The sequence below is a fragment of the Trichosurus vulpecula genome, chromosome 4 (genome assembly GCF_011100635.1).
Source record: "Trichosurus vulpecula isolate mTriVul1 chromosome 4, mTriVul1.pri, whole genome shotgun sequence".
NCBI lineage: Eukaryota > Metazoa > Chordata > Mammalia > Diprotodontia > Phalangeridae > Trichosurus > Trichosurus vulpecula.
In genome coordinates this window covers 244377898-244396935 of record NC_050576.1, presented here as the reverse complement: position 1 = coordinate 244396935, position 19038 = coordinate 244377898, and the positions used below count along the sequence as shown (strand labels likewise).

At 46.3% G+C, this 19038-nt stretch overlaps 1 protein-coding gene across 1 annotated transcript in view; it reads right to left on the bottom strand.

Moving 5' to 3' along the window:
* The window catches only part of PRKCI (protein kinase C iota), a 76225-nt gene that overhangs the window by 27367 nt on the left and 29820 nt on the right, over positions 1–19038 (bottom strand). The window contains exons 3-4 of the mRNA XM_036756545.1: positions 5682–5771; positions 2219–2269 (exon numbers count right to left, since the gene is read on the bottom strand). Of these exons, the coding sequence (XP_036612440.1) occupies positions 2219–2269; positions 5682–5771 (141 nt within the window). The remainder of the gene's footprint in view (positions 1–2218; positions 2270–5681; positions 5772–19038) is intronic.

Below are 19038 nucleotides of genomic sequence, written 5' to 3'. Positions count from 1 at the left end.
CTCAAAGGAAGACTGAAAAGTGTGGTCCAAATGTAGGAATCAATGTTCTGAACAGGAGTGCCTGCCTCTTTGTGAGTGTCATGGATCCTGTGGGTGGTCAGCGTGCTGAGCTTAAGGACTCCTCAGAGTCATGGTCGTAAATGCAGAAATTCACAAAGGAGACCAATTATCTTGAAAGAAAAATGTAAATTCTTTTTTCTCCAAGTTCCCAGATCCCCTGAAATCTGTTCCTGATGCCAGGTCAAATGGAGACTTGGACAGAACGAAAAACATGGTGAGAGACAGAGTACAAACTCTGCTCTGATGACCAGCCTTTAAATGTTCTGGCCCCACAAGACAGAAATGATGAGCGAGCTCCATAGTATCCAAACTGCTGAAGGCCATGCCTGGAAAATGACCTACAGGCCTGTCCTCCACCAGACTGGGGCCTGGTAAAGAAACACTGCACTGTATGCAGTCAGGTCCAAGGGGACCTCTGCACTCCTGCATGGTCAGTGTCCCCCTCCAGATCCACCCACCAACAATCTCTAGTCTCCCCAGTCCTTGAAAGGGCTTCCCAGCCCTTCAGCTTAGCTCAGGACCCCCTCTCAGGAAGTCTTTCTTAATCCCCTTACTTGCTGGTGCTCCCTCTTCCTCCTCCACTTAGCTTGGACTGTCCTATTGGGTCTGGGTTATAAGTCCCACCCCTCTCTTTCACTGCAGAACCCCTCGACCAGCTGTCTCTATCACCTGCCTCTTCCTCCAGGCTTCTCTTCCCACCACCGCCCTCTCTAAAGACGGCCTGCCAAGCCAAAGTATCAAAAACAAAAGCCTTTTTTGCTGACACGGCCAAGCACTGGCAGTCTCTCCTGGTCCTCCCTCACCCAGCCCTCCTTCCCTGGCTCTCACTGGGAGCATTTCCCAAGAGCCTGTCTTGAGTCCTCCTCACTTCTCTCTCGTGTTACTTTGCTTTCAACCACCCCCTCAACATAGATGAACCCCAAATGCTGAGCTCCAGGCCCATCCATAATGGCAGCCTGGGCCTCTCAAACTAAATGTCCCCTGGCCCCACAAACTGAACATGCTGCAAACCTAGCTCACCTTCCTCCTCCTTCGAATTGACTATGTCTCTGTAGGGCATCACTAGCCTCTGGTCATCCATATTTATCATTTTGGGGGTAATCTTGATTTTCCCCTCTCCTAAACGCCTGGCACATGGAGAGTGCTTAATAAATGCTCTATTCATACAGCCATCTATCTGCCTGCCTGCTGGTCTCTGCCTGTCTCTCTCTGTCTGCTTGTCCGTTCACCTGCCTGCCTGCCTGTGCCTCTGCCTGCCTGTCTTTTCCTCAAGGGCTCCTCTCCATTTTTTGTGTCATGGGCCCCACTCTGGCTGACTGTTGAAACCTGGTGACCACATTTTCACATGTTTTTAAATGCATAAAACAGAATACAGATGATAGCAAAGGAAGCCAATTATCATGAAACAGTTATAAACTATGGCACAAACCCGCTGAAGTCTGGCTTTGTCTCCTCTAGCCAGCCAGGCCACAGGAATGGCCACTTTCTCCTATGTAGTGTTTCTCTCCTCTCCTTTTCTATTCCCACAGGCCTTAGTCACAGGCTCTCACTTTCACCCCCAGCAGGACCTCGGCAGCAGCCTCACCTTGCCTGCTTCTATGCAGCCAAAATAACTGGGCTTATCACATCACTCCTCTGTTCGACAATCTGCTCCCTGTTTCCAGGGTGCTGCCCAGGCACTCAAGGCCCCCTCTCCAGCTGATCTGATATTTCTCTCTTTGACCCGGAATGTGGCCGCCACCCCCTGTGACCTCAGACTTCAAACAACATGGTGGCTTACAGTTCCCTTTTGTTCTTCTCCTGAAGCTGGTGAAGAGTTACACCATGAGGTCCTTGAGGCTGTGAGGGTTCTGTCTTTCCTGAACTTCCTATAACCCCCCCACCATACACACACACACACACATACACACACCCCAGTACTTCATACAGGGCTCCACAAAAGGCTGTTTATAATGAACTTGATGAGAAGAAAGGGAAGCTGTTAAAAGCTGAAGAACAGGGGGAAACCGTCCCAATTAGACTTAACACTGTCCCACTGAATCGGAGCAAAGTAATTTCAAAATTGCTATAAGGGACTCTCTGATTTGTTTTTATACGGGTTGCCACAATAAATAACACTTTACACTGAGACAGGGTAAAAAAAAACCCATCAACTCACTATCTTCTCCAGGACACGGCATTCCAGGCCTTTCCGGTACACATGGAAATACTGAAAGAAAACAACAAAAAGAACAAAACTAAAGATTAAGCCAGCATTTGTAGAAACAAACAACGTAAAATGTGCTCATTGTCCCGCCCTAAGAACATCAGCATCAGCCAGGCTTCCAGTCTGAGCCTGTCTAGCTGAAGACAGCTGCCGGTGTGCTGTTAACAGGACACATCTCACACGAGTTACTTTTCTAACACTGTTTGCTGAGAACCATGATACAGACGATGCACTCACATACACGAAGACATGCCAAAGGATAAGACAAGTGAATAAATGTCACTAATTTACTCAATGATTTTAGGGGAATCACTCACCTCACCTTCCTTGGCTTTTTAGGTTGACCTGGGCCTCTGATGCCTTTCTCTCTAATTCTCACACTCTCTCTTCACTTTACTTACTAATTCTCATACATACTCTCTCTCTAATTCTATACCAAGGTATAATTAGTTCATTATAAGGAAGAATTTAATATAAATAGTAAAGAACTTTACAAATACAAAGCCTTTTGAAAGAGGTGTCCCAAGCATAGATATGTTGTACATTACCCTGGGTAACATGCCCATTGGAAGCAACATATTAATATCAAAAATATAAAAAAAGCACAGGGTCTGGAAATTTACGAACACTGAGTTCAACAGAGATTATAAACAGGCTGCTTAAATGACCTAGTTCAGTCAAGAGGCCAGACAAAAAGTAAAGGTTAGGAATAGGATGGCAAGGTTTATGCCAACACTATAAAAATAAAGGTGACAGAATGCACTATTTAAATAGAAGAGTGGCTGCTCCCTATCAATGAGCAAAGTTTCTGTCTAAGGTATTTACCAAAAGTATTTTAATCTGGGAACAAGAACAATACTGATGATCCTACCAGGATCTGCAAAAATGTGAATTCTGGCTCTCCTGGGGGACAATGGTACATCCTGAAGGTTAAGATAAATTATCCTACTTTAATTTTTTTTAAGGGAGAGAGCAGTCAACACAACTATGTAGCAGACTGGGATTAATGGGTTTTCACTAAGCCCAGGAAAAGATTTGCATTTGTTTACAAGAATAAGGTCTTGGTCTCTTGAAGTTGGGAAAGGAATCCGGGGGGCTGCTGGTGTACTGGCATTCTATCAGGCTCTGGAATCTGGGGGGCTGTGTTGGTGTACTGGCATTCTATCAGGCTCTGGAATCTGGGGGGCTGTGTTGGTGTACTGGCATTCTACCAGGCTATATCAAATGGGCTCCATTTGTCATCAAAACTGTGTTTGAAGAAAAGGAAAGGAAGGCAGGTAGGCTCGGTGCTTTGGCAGCAAAGCATGCTTCACACCATCTCCTCCCTCCATGCTTTTGCAGAGGCTGTCTGCTTCCTCACAGCTGGCTCTGGAGGAGATAAGGGCCATGTCCAGGCGCTTCAGTAACATATGCTCGCTTTATTAAAAGGTCTGCCAATGGTGATTCTTGTTTACAATCTAAGTGAAATGTTATGACTCAGGCTCACTGGACTTTTAATTGATAGGTTCCTGTCTAAATGAGGAAGCATTTCTATGTGGTCTTTTAAATCAGGAAGACAGAAAGCCCACCATCAATTTTCTGAGAGGATTCAGAACTGTCAGACTAGAGGGAAAAGAGACTCAAGGAAGTTTAAATAAGTCATCGTTCAACAAAATGTATTCATTAAATACCTACTATGTGCCAGGCATTGTGCTTGGCACCTGAGATGAAAAGACCAAATATAAAGCAGCAGCCATGATCAAGGAGCTTACTCTATTAGGGAACCAATACATACCTATAAAAATAGATACAAGATCAATGCATGAATACAACGTAACCTGGCAGAGGGGTGGGAAAGGCCTCACACAGGAGGAAGTGTCTGGGTGAGTTTCAAAGGAAATGAAGGCTCCTAGGAGGCAGCAGCAGTAAAACCACAGGTGTGGGGGGCAAGGACCTGTCCAAGGCATGGTAACAAGATACCCAATATTCTGCATAAAGAACAGCATGAAGGTTCGTTTGGGTGGACTGTAGTGTGCAACTGTGAATACCATACAATAAGTTAGAAAAGTAGGCTGGAGCCAGACCATGATGGCCTTCATGTGCCTAGAGTTTGTATCTGACCTTGGAAGTGACTGAGCCCCTGGAGTCATCGCCATGAGAATGGCCTTGGCATTGGGGAGGATGAAAACCCAATTGACGTTGGTGGTTGTGAGAGAAGAGACAGACAGATGGAAGAGAAGGTGTGGATGTGGATACGAGAGCTTGTGACTGATTGGCTGTGCAAGGTGAGGGACGGTGAGGAGTCGGGGATGAGCAGAGGTTGCATCTAGTCTAGATGACTAGAAGGCCGGTGGTACCCTCAGCAAAACAGGCAAGTCTGGAAAGGGAGAGGATTTGGGAAGGAGAATGAGGTTGACTTTAAAACACCTATGAGACACCTAGTTGAAAATGTCCAACAGGCAGTTTGTAACGTGGACCTGGAGCTCAGCACAAATGGGTCTGGGAGTCATCAGCAGAGATGATCACCAAACCCATGGTGGTAATGAGGCCAGCAAGAGAGAAAGCACCGACAGAAAAGCCAAGTGGGCCCCAGACAGCTGTGGCTGATGATCCAGCTGAGGAGACACGGAGGACAACCAAGAAACAGCACCTTCCGACACAGGCAGGAGAGGGTATCAAGGAGGAGGTAGGCCAACAGTTTCAAGACGGATGAGGCATGAGAAAAGGCTACTAAATATGGCAAATAAGAGATGAGTGGCACCTTTGGCAAGAGCCACAGAAGCGGAATGATGAGACCAGAAGCCAGAGTGTCACGAGCAGACACATGAGAGCACAGCAAGGAGAAGCAATGAGAATAAGTGGCTTTTTTCTCAGACTTTGGCTGTGAAAAGGAGAAAGGACATACAATGAGAGCTCTGGGAGACAGCAGGATCAAGAAAGAGGTTTTTGATGATGGGGAAGACCCGGGCATTCTTGTAAACAGCAGGCAAGGAGCCAACTTTCAGGGACAGACTCAATCTAAAGAGATGGTTGTGTCAGAAGAGGCAGAAGGGGATGGGACCAAGGATAGTTGTAGACACGCTGGCCCCAACAGAAGAAGGAGTGTCAACCACTTCATCAGAGATGGGAGTGAAGGAGAGATGACGGGTCGATGTCCAGGTGTCCTGAGACAGCAAGAAGGAGCTCACAGAGACGGGCCTCGAGTGTCAGGGGACGCCTTTGGCTATGAGGGGAAGAAGAGGTGATCCGTGGAAGAATGAAGGAGGAGAGAAGGCGAAGAGTTGCCCTTCTAAGGAGGGTGAGGAGGGAGGAAAAGCCTTGCTTTGCTGTAATGAGACCAGTGAACGACTGTGCACTGACCAAAGAAACACATGCCTAAACCGGGAGAAGGAGAACAGATAATGCGGCAGTGTGGCTAATGACCTTTCTACCTTACCATGGATTAAGAGCTCTGAATCTTTGTTGAGTTCATAGAGCCGAAAGGCTTCCTCTAACTCCAGCTGAGACGAAACTGTGCACGGGTCTCCTGAAAAGATAAAACATAAAGCAAAGGTTAATTGGGAAAGAAATCTACAATGGGATAGGTAATAAGCAATTTTCTTAATAGAAAAGTCCTCAAAGAAAAATGTCTTTTAATCTCTGAAAATACATAAAACTATTATTGACACGTAGATGACTCTCTAGAGATGCTCCATTTAAAGGATTCTCTTTGAAACAAGTCAGACAATTAAAAAAACCCTGTTGATTTCTATTTCTCTAATGTCTCGCAGGACATACAAACACAAGATTAATATATAAGAATTAAAAAGCCCCACTGATTGCTATTTCTCCAATGTCTCATAGGATACACAAACACAAGATTATATGTAAGAATTTTTAAACCCTGTTGATTTCTATTTCTTTACACTGTCTCATAAGATACACAAACATGAGAGCGTATATACGAAGATCTTAAAATATTCCAGGTTTTCTTGCATTTGTATTTAAGATTTACATCTAGCATGCCAAGGAAAACACTATCTACACAAAAGACATAAAATGACCGCTGTCGCCTAATAGGCATACTACAAGCAAGTGCTCTCCTTTTTTCTTATCTATTTTTCATTCAATGTGAGTAGGTGGGCTGCCATTTTCACACGGTCTCTGTTGAATGGTTTGTAGTAATAACGACCTATTGCTTTTGCCACAGTCGGGCTCACTGGGTCTCAGTTTCTTCACCTGTAAAGTGAGGTGGTTAGACTGAACGGCTTCTGAGGCCTCTTCCAGGGCCAGAGCAATAACCCTGTTATCCCTCCACCATTTCCTCTGTAACCCTTAGGCAGGTAAGAACATCATTCTGAGAGGGAACCACGCGCTTCACCTGACTGCCCAAGGAGCCCATGACGCAGCGGTGAAGAACCCCAGGGCCTGGCAAGGACTTTCTTCCATGGACTTGCTTTTGCCAACTGACAGCACAAAGGTGACCGAGGGAACACTGCCAAGGAGACATCATAGACATCACTGCCTTCACATCAACTTTCTGTGACAGTGACAAGTACAACTGCACCACTGTGAAAACAAGCCACTCGGAATGAGTGCAATGACCACCCCCACACACAGGGGACGCGTAAGGAAGCAAGGAAAGGAAAACAGATTTTTGTTCTTAAAAAAAAAAAAAAAGAAAGAATTACCATCCGTTTGAAGAGATGATCATAATGACTGTCCTTAGTCTGTGAATTCCTCCCTCTCTGGCACTCCAGCAGCCCTGGCCCTATTCCTACCTCTGAATCTGACTCTGGACTTCTTGTTTTTACCTCTGGATTAAATATAAATTCCCATTTGGCCCTGAAAGTCTCTTGCTAGGGGCAGCTCGAGCACAGGCCCTAGAGTCAAGAGATCCTGAGTTCAAATCCCACCTCAGATGCTCCTTTCCTGAGTTTAAATTTGGCCTCAGACCCTGGGCAAGTCACTTAACCCCAACTGCCTCCAAAAAAAAAAAAAGCAGCAGCCAGCTCCTCACCTACTCCTGTAGCCATCCTCCACATGCCTCACTCAAACATGCTCTGATCCAGTAAAACTGCTGTTCCTCCTCACACAGCACTGTGCCTGTCCCAGGTCTGTAACACACTCCCCCCAGGCACCTCTGCCTCTCAGAAGCCACAGATTCCTTCAAAAGTCAGCCCAAACTTCCCTAAAGTTACCATTTTGTATTCAACCACTTCGTACATCCTTCTGCACGTGCATTTTGTCTCCCGCTACAGAATGCAAGCTGCTTGCATGGTGGGATTATTTTATTTCTGTTTTTGGATCCCCAAAACCTATCAGAGTGCCATTCTGTCAGTCAAGAAGAATTTAGTAAGAGTTTACTACTGTGTGCCAAACACTGCGATACAAAGAACGGCAAAAGCCAGTCCCACCTGATGGAAGGGGACATGACATGCAAACTGTACAAACAAGTCAGTAGAGAAAAGGTTCGTAGCAATAGTCCAGACACAAGAGTTCACCCCAAGAGGGTGGCAATGCCCGAGAGGAGAAGGGGGCAGATGCCAGAGATACACGGAGATGACATCCACAGGCTTTAGCCACAGACTGGACACCTGAGCCGTGAGCCTGGAGGATGGCGTCCTCCTCAACAACAGGGACACCGAGAAGAGAGGAAGGTACTGGGGGAAAGCCACTGCATCCAGTGCTGCACACAGCGAGCCAAAGGCATCCATGAGACCCCCATTCGAGATGTCCAATGGGTAATCAGAAAGGCAAGCCTGGAGCTCATCAGAGGTTAGGGCTGGAATTGTGGATCTGAGAATCACAGATGAGAAGGGAATCTCAGGGAGCTGAGAGGGAGAAGACAAGAGGGCCCAGGACAGAGCCCTGCAGGACACCCATGGTTAGTGGATATGACCTGGATTAAAGACAAGCCAAGGAGACTGGGGAGCAGTCAGACACGTGTGGTGGTGTCCTGAAAACCTAGAGAGAAGCGAGTATCGAGGAAAGAACAATCGGCAAGGTCAGAGGTGAAGGAGGAGGACTGAGATAAGTGGCACATAGCAGGTGCTTAGCAAATGCTCTCTTGTGTGATCCATGAAACTCTCTTGCCCCTGCTACCCCTGTCCTCTAAGTCATTCTTATGAAGATCAGCGGCATCCCTCCCCCAACTAGGCCTAAGAGAAGGCCCAAACAGTTTCCTACTGCATCTTCTGGAATCCCCCACTCTATGGTGAACAAGCTCTCCTGAAGCCTAGATGTCTTCCCTGTCCAGCTGAGATTATCACGGGTTCTCTCCTGGAGACTTCTCATCTTTTGTCTCCTTCTTCAATGCTGGACTCTCCTCTCATCACACTCCCCTGGCCCCATCTTACAGCAACATTAACAAAAAGAGCATCACGGAAACATCTTCAAGAAAAATAGCAGGGCTCTCAGCCCCTGAATCCATTAGCTCATTTGTCCTCCCATTGTCCAGGCCCTGGTCATGCGCAAACATGGCTCGACCCCCCACTTCCCTTCACCCCCACACATAAAACGAGGCTACTTGGGTCTATTAGAAGACAGACCGATCATCTGCTTAAGCTCCCTTAGTGCCAGGTTTGTTAAGCTGCGTTCAGTCTGCAGGTATGGGAGAGACAGTCTGAGCTGATGCTTTGCTGGGACAGCGTTGGAAAACCAGGGCTGCTCTCATACGATGCTGTCTCTTCCCACTCCAGCCCATCCTCTGCCCAGCTGTCAAAGGGATCTTCCTAAAACACAGCTCTGACCACGTTCTTCCCCTCCTCAATAAACCCCAGTGGCTTCCTATATCTCCAAGTTAGAGGCTTTGGCTTGTAAAGCACTTCACAACCCAGCTCCAACCTTTCTAGGTTTCTCAGGCCTTACATCCCTCCCATGTCCTCTGTGGTCCAACAACATGACCTCCTGAAAGTTCCATGTGCATGACACTCCACCTTCTGACTCCAGGAATTTTCTCTGGCTCTCCTCCATGCCCAGAACTTTCTCTCACCTCACCCTACATCCTGGCTTCCTTCAAGTCTCAGCGAAGTCTTGCCTTCTGCTGGAAGCCTTCCTGATCCCCTTCAATGCTACTGCCTAGCCTCTGAGATTATCTCCAACTTATCCTGGATCAATCTTGTCTGTACAGAGTTGTTTGCCTGTCCTCTCCCCTCCAACAGACGGGACTGCTTTTGCTTTTCTTTGTATTGCAGTATCTGGCACACAGTAGGCACTTAATGACTTACTGACTTGACTTGCCGAGGCATCAGAAGACTTCTTTGCAGGGTGGTCACATCGCTTTAAGTAAAATACTCTAATCGAGGGACTGCATTTTGAAATGGGCCCCTGTCTACTTGCTGCCAGTTTACATGCTGGTCAAAAACACTGGCTCGTGACACTGTCACTTCCACTCCGAGACTCCTCTTTGCTCCAGATAATCACTGTACCACGGGGCTGATCCGTGGGTCTGTTCCCCTCCCCAGTGCCTCCTAGGGTTCATTTTTCCAGTCATCCACGGTTTCTCTACATCACACCCAAGATGGGTCTTGTTTGTTCTGTGGTTATACGTCCTAATAAACCTTCCTGCCACTCACTCAGATGACTTTAAAGCCATAGCTTTGCAGCCTGTCATCCTAAGCATCCTAAGCTTGTCTCCCTCTTGGAAGACTTGAGTCGCTGCAGACTAAGAACACCTGCTCAAAATCTGAGAGTTAACCGGTGGGGAAAGAATCCCAGCTCTGGAGTCAAAGATCCTGGGTCAACTCCCTCGGTGGTTCTAGGTGACCCACCCTGTCAATCTCAGTTTCTCCATCTGTAAAATGGGGGGGGGGGGCTGCTAGGTGACCTCTGACCTAGATCTGGGATCCTGTGGTCTTGGATGCCGTTCCCCACTTACCCCCTCCTCCTAAAGTGTCCTGACACGCTCTTTCACACTGCCAGTTAACCAGTAGATAATGATGCATTGGGTGGGTTTTTCAAGGCAAAGGAAAGCCTACAGAAACCAACCAGCCCCAAGATAGATTCTAACAAGAAAGCCCAGGGGACAAAAGCCTTCCTTTTTTATTGCCCATATGTGGGCTAGAAATAAAGCTAGCAGCATCCAGTTATAACAGCATTCCATCAACAGACTGCACAAGACCAAGAACGATCTGAAAACCCGTCCGGATGAGACACGTCAAGGAGAGCGGTTCTCTAATAACAAATCATGGGACGAGGCGTTTGGAGAGGAGGAAGCACCCAACCACCACCGATGCCATTGGAGCCGTATCATTTGGCGGGGACTGACTGTCTTGCCTCTCCGGACACCAAACCCAGTCTCCTTCTACTTCTGTGAGCCCAAGTCTACATACCTCCTTTGCCCTTGACACACTTATTTTACCTGGCATCATACTGCTTTGCATCTATGCCTTGTTTCTCTAGTTAGCTTGGAAGTTCCTGGAGCACCAGCAATTAATTTTCATCCAAATATTTCCAGCCTCAGACACGATGTTTTACATGTAACAGGCACTGACTTGTTTATGGTTATCTGATGTATGGTTCAACAAACACTTGAGTCGGATTGCGGGAGGGGGGAGAAACAAGCATTTATGCAGTGCCCACTGTGTACCACATACTAGGTGAAGTGTTCAACCACTGCTTTAAATGACATTAATGTGTTAAGGAAAAAATTGTTTTCTGAGACCAACACTGGATGATCTTAGGTTAGGATAAGAATTGCGGCGTCTCTGACACAGCGGGGGAGGGGTCCCACCACTCGCCGCCTTGGTCAGCGGCCATCTGGAACATGGTTTTCAGTTCTGGAGCTGTATTTTAATGATACTGAAAAGCTGGAGGGAGGGAGGGAGTGTCAGGTCAAAGTCATGGAAGCAGGAAGAGAAGACTTCAGAGGGGTAGGTAGCTGTTTCAAGTACCAGTAGGGTTATCTAGTACATCAGGAAGGGATTAGAATAGTTCTACCTGCCTCAGAGGGTGAAAACCAGAAACAACAGGTGGGAAGCCACAGGGAAGCCGAAGGTCCTGCCCCCAAGGTGGTGGCTTCTCTCAGCCCAGAGGTCTTCCAAGGAGAAGGCTGGATGACCACTTGATGGCAATGTTGCAGAGGGGATCCCTGGGCCAGTTCTCTCTTATCTTGACCCTAAGGAACAGAGAGCCTTTTTTTTTTTCCAGAGAATTAGGCAGCTAAAGTGAAGCAGATTTTTCCTACTCTGCTGCACATACACATATCCAGATTCCATTTCTGTCCTAAAATATTCATACCATCTCAAGTTTAAAACTTCTTCCCACACAGTATACCAAAGTACAAGCTATAGTTAGAAACTGAAAAACATATTTAAAAGAGTGACAGAAAATCTCAAAGTTTGAGAAAATGTTCAAATATTCTTCTGCCTAAGGAAAAACTCAAATTGAACAAATCAGAGAATGTAAAGCTAAAAGGGGCCTTAGTTACTGTCTAGTCTAAGGTTCTCATTTTAGAGATGCAGAGCCAGAAACCAAAAAACCAAAAAAAAATTAAATACACTTAACTTAGAATTTAAAGAAATTTTGTTTGAAAAAAAAAAAAAGACCAGGAAAAAGCAATCTTCTGTTTGTGGGTGATCTCACTGATGCAATGCTGCAGATACCAAACCAGCCTAGACTCCTCTATACTCTGTGTTAAGGCTTGTCTATGCTCCGCCCCTAAATCTTCCACAGAGGATCTAGCCAGGGCCCTAAAGTTACCTTTCTCTAGGATGTCTACCATTCCATGGGTAACAAGGAAGCACTAAGAAAGGGCCCTGGCCCATGTCCTTCGAATCACCTAAAACTTTGTACTGATTCAGAGCCATATCTGGAAAAATACCAGGATACCAAAATATGAATTTTTATTTCAGGGGGTACTTGGGATCACTGGACTTCCTGATTCACCAAATACAATTCAGTCTGACCTCCTGTTCAATTTACAGAGAACATAAGCACATGAATCAGTAGCAACCGATGTCCTCTTTTTATAAAATTTATTTTTGTTCTGAACTTAACATCCATCAAATAAAATGGGCATTTCCATAGACTCAAGAACAAAAGGACTGCAGGTGAAACTGTAGATCTCTATTATGTGCAGCTGGCATTTTCACAGATGTTCTCCTGATGGCCTTTTTTTTTTAAAGTAATAAGCCAAATAATTTTTCCCCTAATAGTTCACTTTCAAAATCTCAGCCCAGAGAGAGTCTCAGGATTATCTTCACCTCTTCATCTATTTTGAAAATGGCTCCTTTGATGCTTTCAAACTCACGTTGCCTCCTGCACAGATTTCTCCAGGGTATCCTTGATCTGGGTACCATTTTCTACCTCCTAAGACACACTGGGCATTGAGGGGTCAGAGTCCACAAGTGAGGGATCACTCTCATTACTAAGATGCAACAGAAATGACAGACCGTTTCCATTTTTGCATGCCTGCAGGCCTCTCTCCACTTTCACCTATAAATATTCTTGAGATGGCACATTAATTGGGCCTTATGCCAAGCATTTCACAGGCTTTTTTCCCCCTCCACCAATCAGTTATTTTGAAGGTGATATTGTTCATAATCTTCCACCATCCTCCTTTGTAATAATTTTTAAATAAGTTATATTTTAAACCTATATTGTCCTTGCTGCCGTATCTGCTTGGTGAGAAACCCAAACGTGCTACCTGAGGTGGCTTCTGGGCTCTTCCAGTCTCAACATTGCTTGACAAAGGCTATACTTTGGAGAAAATGACCAAAGTCTGTGTTGATGTCTTTTCCCGTATATATACTTTTGTTTTCCAGTATCCAAAGCTGCTTTTGCATAGGCCAGGTTGAAGCCACTGCAACTGAACACCGTGTTTTCTTCTAATGATGCCGACTTTGACCTTTGCAGACAGATCGATGACCCAGATGCACAAAGAGCAGATCCAGAAATCACCCTCAGTGAGACTCCAACGCCAGACATCACTCACCTCACTTTTTACAGTGTTCGGGGCTCGCTGTGTCCAGCATCTTTCTTTTTTCCTCTTGCAGAAAATATTCAGGAAAAATAAACCAAAGTCTCCTGAAAAATCTATGAGCCTTTGGCCTCTCTGATTCCTCAATCTTGAGCCACGTTTCCCCAAATGTTTTAGACTATCCTCTCTTATGCTCATCTTTGCCCTGAAGGCCCTTCATGCTCCCTGCTTTTGTTCTCTGGGCTACAAAAGGCTCCTCTTCCCCAACTAGGGGCTGCTCAGCTTTGGGATGTATGCGGGCCAGGGCCAGGACTGTCCACTCACCATGTTAGGTATGTTGGCTCCTGGGACCAAAACAGTGGAAAATGCGGTGGCTGACAGAGCCGGGTGGCACCTGCTTTCCTTTGGTGCTACCACTCATGGTTTGCTGATTTTATTTTCATCGATGAACCCTGCAGAGTTAGCTTTAAGCTGGTAATTCTGTTCCTCTAGATATGAACTGGGCTAACATCCCTCCTAACTCTTGACCTCTTCCAAACTTCCTGATCTCTGCCTCAGGAGCAGCAACATCTTCCTCATCCCCCTATACCACTACCTCAGAGTCACCCGGATTCTTCACTCAGCCCTTCTACCTAATCAGTTGCCAACCCAGCAGCTGTAATGCCACAAGCTTTCTCCCATGTGCCCCCTTCTCTGCACTCACAGACATGGCCCTCGTTCAAGCTGTCATCACCTCACAGGGTCTACTGGGAGAGCTCCTTCATTGGTGTCCCTGCCTCAAGTCTCTCGCCACTCCAAACCAGCCAAAATAACCTATGTCCCTCCCTGCTCAAAAAGCATCAGCCTTTCCTTCATATCTCCAGGATAAAATACAAGCCACCCTTCAGCTTGGCACCAAAAGCCTTTCTAATACAACCTGGCCCTGGACCACGCATCCAGAATTGTTTCATTTCAGACCCCCACATTCCAGTCAAACTGGACTCAAGATCTTTGTCCAGGCTGCCCTCCGTTCTCGCCCTATGGAGTTTTCTCCCAAGCTCAGTTCAGCTTGGATGCCACAGCCTAGGAAGGGCTGACACTAAAATTCTTGAGCAGCTTTGCCTGCCTGTTTCCACACCATACCACGGAGCAGGACTGGGGCGCTCCGAGAGCAGGGCCCATTTCCCATTCCTGTCTTTGTATTCCCAACACACAGCCTCAAAACTTGGGCACTGCAAGCATAGGCACATTTAATTGAATTCGCTGAACACCGATGTTGACTTGGTTTAGAGGATCTTTGTACAATTTTTATGAAATATTAATGAGAAAAAAGCTGAAAGTTAGGTTTAACTCTGCCAGACATGCAGTGCTGTTTTGATATCCTAAGTCTCTGTAATTCTTCAGTGAAATTTAAGACAAGAGTAACAAAAGCAGCTAGCATTTACATAGCATTGTAAGTTTTGCAAAATACTTTGCAAACTTTAACCTCATTCAATCCTCACAACAACTGAATGAGGTGGGTGTTATAACCCAAATTTTACAGATGGGGAGACTGAGGCACAGAAAGGGCAAGTGACTTGCCCATGGTCACACAGTTACTAAGTTTTAAGGTAGAATTTGAACCCACTGTAGTAGCAAAGAATTGGAAATCAAGGGGACGCCCATCAATTGCGGAATGGCTGAACAAGTGGTGATATATGAAGGTAATGGGATACTATTGTGTTATAAGAAAAGGGGAAGATACAGACTTTGTAATAACCTGGAAAAGCCTACACGACATAATGCTGAGCAAGCGGAGCAGAGCCAGGAGAACATCATACACAACCACAGATATATGGATTCTGTGATGACTAACCCTGACAGACTTCGCTCTGCTCAGCAATACAAGGTGCAAAGACAACATCAAAGGACTCAGGATGGAGAGAGCTATCTACATCCAGAGAAAGAACTATGGAGTCAGAATGCAGATTGAGGCACACTGTATGCTCGCCTCTCCCCCCCACCCTTTTTTTCCTCTTTGGTTTTTTGGGGTTTTTTTGGTTTTGTTTCTTCTTTGTCATGGTTCGTTCCATTGGTCATAATTCTTCTTTGCAACTTGACTATTGTGTAAATAAGTTCAATGTGAAGTCATATGTAGAAGATATATAGGATTCCATGCCTTCTTGGGGAGAGAGGGGGGATGGGGGCGGGAGAAAATCTGGAATTCAAAATTATGTAGAACTGAGTGTTGTAAACTAAAAATAAAAAATCTTAATTATAAAAAAGGGAAAAAAGAAAGAGTCTCTGCCCCTCCCCCCACAAAAAAAGAAAGGACTATTTTACATTTGTATCTCTAGTGCCCAGCAAAGGACCTGGCACAGAGGAGACCTCCAATTTTTTTTGAATCAACTTGAAGATACTCCTGGAAGAAAAATCTAAGTCATAGGAACAACGAACATGAAATAAACTGAAAAAAAAAATTTAAAAAAAAGAATTTGAACTCAGGTCTTTCTGACTCCAAATCCAACAGTGTACTCTGGCTCTGCCTCTCAAGATCAAAAGTATCCCTAAGAAGATTAAGTGGTTTCCATAGATAAGTAATCTGTGGACTTTCAAAGTGACAGCTGGACTGAAGAAATATCAGAGATCAATGAAATATCCAGAAATCTAATCCACTCATTAACTTCCAGGATAACCTTAGGTAAATCACTTCACTACAAGGTCCCTCAGGTCCCCTAGCGGCAAAATAGAAATAGTTTCTCTTTACCTAAAGACAGTGCAGTTACAAAGACTGTTAGCCAGTCTCCTTACAGTAAAGGATCTTCAGAAATGTGGGGGCGGTGGATGTCTGTCATCACCATCGTGGAGTTAAGGCTATCTCCACACCATGTTTCAAATGCAAGACCACTAAAATCCGCACAAAACTTAATACACCAATAAACCAAAAGAGTATCGTCAGCAGAATGAAGCGAACATAAGCGAAGCCGATCTTCAGGTAACGTGCCCATTTCCCCCTTCCCTCCTCACACAGTTGCCCATGCAGGATGCAGACGGAACCAGAAGATTCCTAGCTGGGTGGCCCTGGCCAAGTCTCACACACAGAGCCTCAGGTTTCTCACCCCTAAAATGTTGTTTTGCACGGACGTTCTCCTGCAGCTGTTGTGGAAAAGGGGCTCTATCGTTGTGAGGCATCACCACTGTCATCATGGGCCTGTTTTCTCCTGGGTGAGATTTAGTCCAGAATTACTGTTCAGCACATGATGGGACTGCGGGCTTATCTGCTCTCAGGGATTGTTGGGGACAAGCTTTAAGAAGAAACAACAGAAACTCAAAGAACCCAGGCATGTGTGTGCTTGTATAAACAGACCGGGAGAGAAAAACGTCAGAAGAAAAAGGGGAATAACAGGCACTGGACTCCACACTAATGTAACTAAATAAATTAAGCCCTTCCAAAAGCATTACAAAAAAAAGCCAGCCCTTTCTCTGCCAGACGCTCGCCACCCACTCAAGCAGCCCTTGCCTGAGCCGCCATCTGTGAGCTCCAATCCGGTCACCCAGTCTGGTGCCGGCTCCCGTGTGCATCGACGTGTTGGTCCTCCGGCATCACTAGGATAACGTCTGCGTCATCTGGGAAGGAATCATGTGACGCTTCTCCCGAGCCGCAGCTCCACACCTGGCCGCCTCCGATCTCACGGGCAGGGGTGACGCACAGCTAAGACTGCGGGGAGTTTGTGGTAAGAGGATGAAGGCAAATGCTGATCCTCAAACTCTGGTTTGTTACAGAAATTCTACACCTCCTCTTCTGAACGCTCCAATACTCAAAGTTTCGTCTGAACAGAGGATGTCCTCCCCTTTCCTGTCAAAATTAGGATGTGGCAGATCAGGCGTGAGCAATAAACATGTATCAAGGGTCTGATAACTGTAACTAATACTATCATCTAGCATTGATAAGGAATCTCATTTGATCCTCAGAATAACTCGGGGATGTCGGCGCTATTACTATCCCCATTTTACAGATAAGAAACTGAGGCAGAGGGTCACACAGTCACTAAGCGTCTGAGGGCAGATTTGAACTCGAGTTTTCCTAACTCCAGGATATATAACCACACATGTACTCAAACCACTCCAAAGCAGGAATCAGCTGGGGTCACTTTACCCCAGCCAGACTAAACAAAGTGGTGGGACCTTAGCATACCGCTTCTGGAAGATTCCCCACCTCGGCCTGGAGTAAGCAAAGGTCCAAATTTACACAATGTGCAATCTATGCTTCTTATTCTTTTGGGGAGGCAGGGAAGGAACAAAAGGGCAACAGAAAAAGTTCTCAACAAAAATATTTCCTTTCCAGGCAAGTTCTACCAAGTGGAAATTCACGGGAAATCTATGCTCATCTTCAACAGCAAAATGCCTGCTTTGGTGGAAAGGGAGGGGGGCAAGTTTACCATGCAAATGGATGATCTCAGTGCAGACCTCTGGGCAGGAGGGCCATGATATTGCGATGGAGCTCAGAAGACAGGGGCTGGGTGGAGGAGGAGGGAATGGAGCAGGCAGAGGCTTGAAGGAAGGGGGAAGGGGGGATGGGCAGGAGGAGAACTGCAGATAAGAAAGAAATGCACAAGAAGAGACAAGCCTGGCCCATCCTTCCATTTCCTCCTCACCCAGGTGGTATCAATCCCCACAGGCATCACACAAGCATCTCTCAGGCCACCTGATATGCACCTGGGTGGCCAAGGCCTGCCTACAGTAAGATGAAGGCTGGGGGGGGGAAGAACAGTTACACACACACACACACACACACACACACACACTCTCTCTCTCTCTCTCTCTCTCTCTCTCTCTCTCTCTCTCTGCATAGGGTATATGCCATGTGCTCATACCCAGAGGAGCAATCATGGTGACAGTCAGAATGCACATTACGCCCTCCTTGGGTTGGAGATGGCAGACTTACAATAAGAAGGGGATCGTAGAGGGATCCTGTTAATCCAAGAAGCTGCCACACACTTGCCCATTAGGATGTGCAGGGCTGCTGAGGCGGGCAGGACCCCTGCCCAGGGACAGAGCTGACAGAAAGGCCTGTTTCCCCATCACCTCTTGGTATGGCTTCGCTGACCTCCTTCAAGACTTCATTCAGGGACAGCCAGGTGGCTCAGTGAGTACAACACCGGCCCTGGAGTCGGGAGGACCTGAGTTCAAATCCGACCTCAGACACTTGATACTTACCAGCTGTGTGACCTTGGGCAAGTCACTTAACCCCAATTGCCTTCCCCCTTCAAAAAAAAAAAAGCAAGACAGTTCAAATCCCAGCCAGACAAGGGCCTTTCTCAGTCCTTCTATCCACTCTGTAGAGATCCTGTCTGGGCCTTTCTAGGCCTAAATTACTTTCATGTTTGTCTCCCCCAACCTGGAGGGCAGGGACTGTTTCAGCTTTCCTAGTTGTAAGTCTGTAACAGACACGTGACCACCGGTTTATCATGAGCTTCTCTTCTGGATTCTGTCTCCTGTGAACTTCTGAGCATTCCTACTGTATTTCTAGGTCTTCCTACCAAAGTCCTAGGCCCCACAACAGAAACTGATAAGATTTTATCAAAGATTTTATCATCGGAAGAGACTTTCCAGAAGAGGCAGGACCCAGGGCTTTGCCACCACACCCTAAAGACCATGGGACTGCTCAGCCTGGCTGGCCTTCCAGTGTGTCGAATCCCCCAGGAGAATGTGAGCCCCTCAGGAGCAACCTGTCCTAGTTCCTATTTGTGTCATGTCCCCCCACACTTCCCCACTTAGTTCACAGCAGGTGCTTAATAAGTGCTTCAATCATCCAAAAATAAACTCTCTTGCACCTTCTCACATGTCTCCACTGCTGCTTAGCTCTCGGACGCCAGCTCCAGGCCTGATGAGGGCTAATACGGCCCAGATGCTGGTGGGGAGGCAGCCCTGGAGA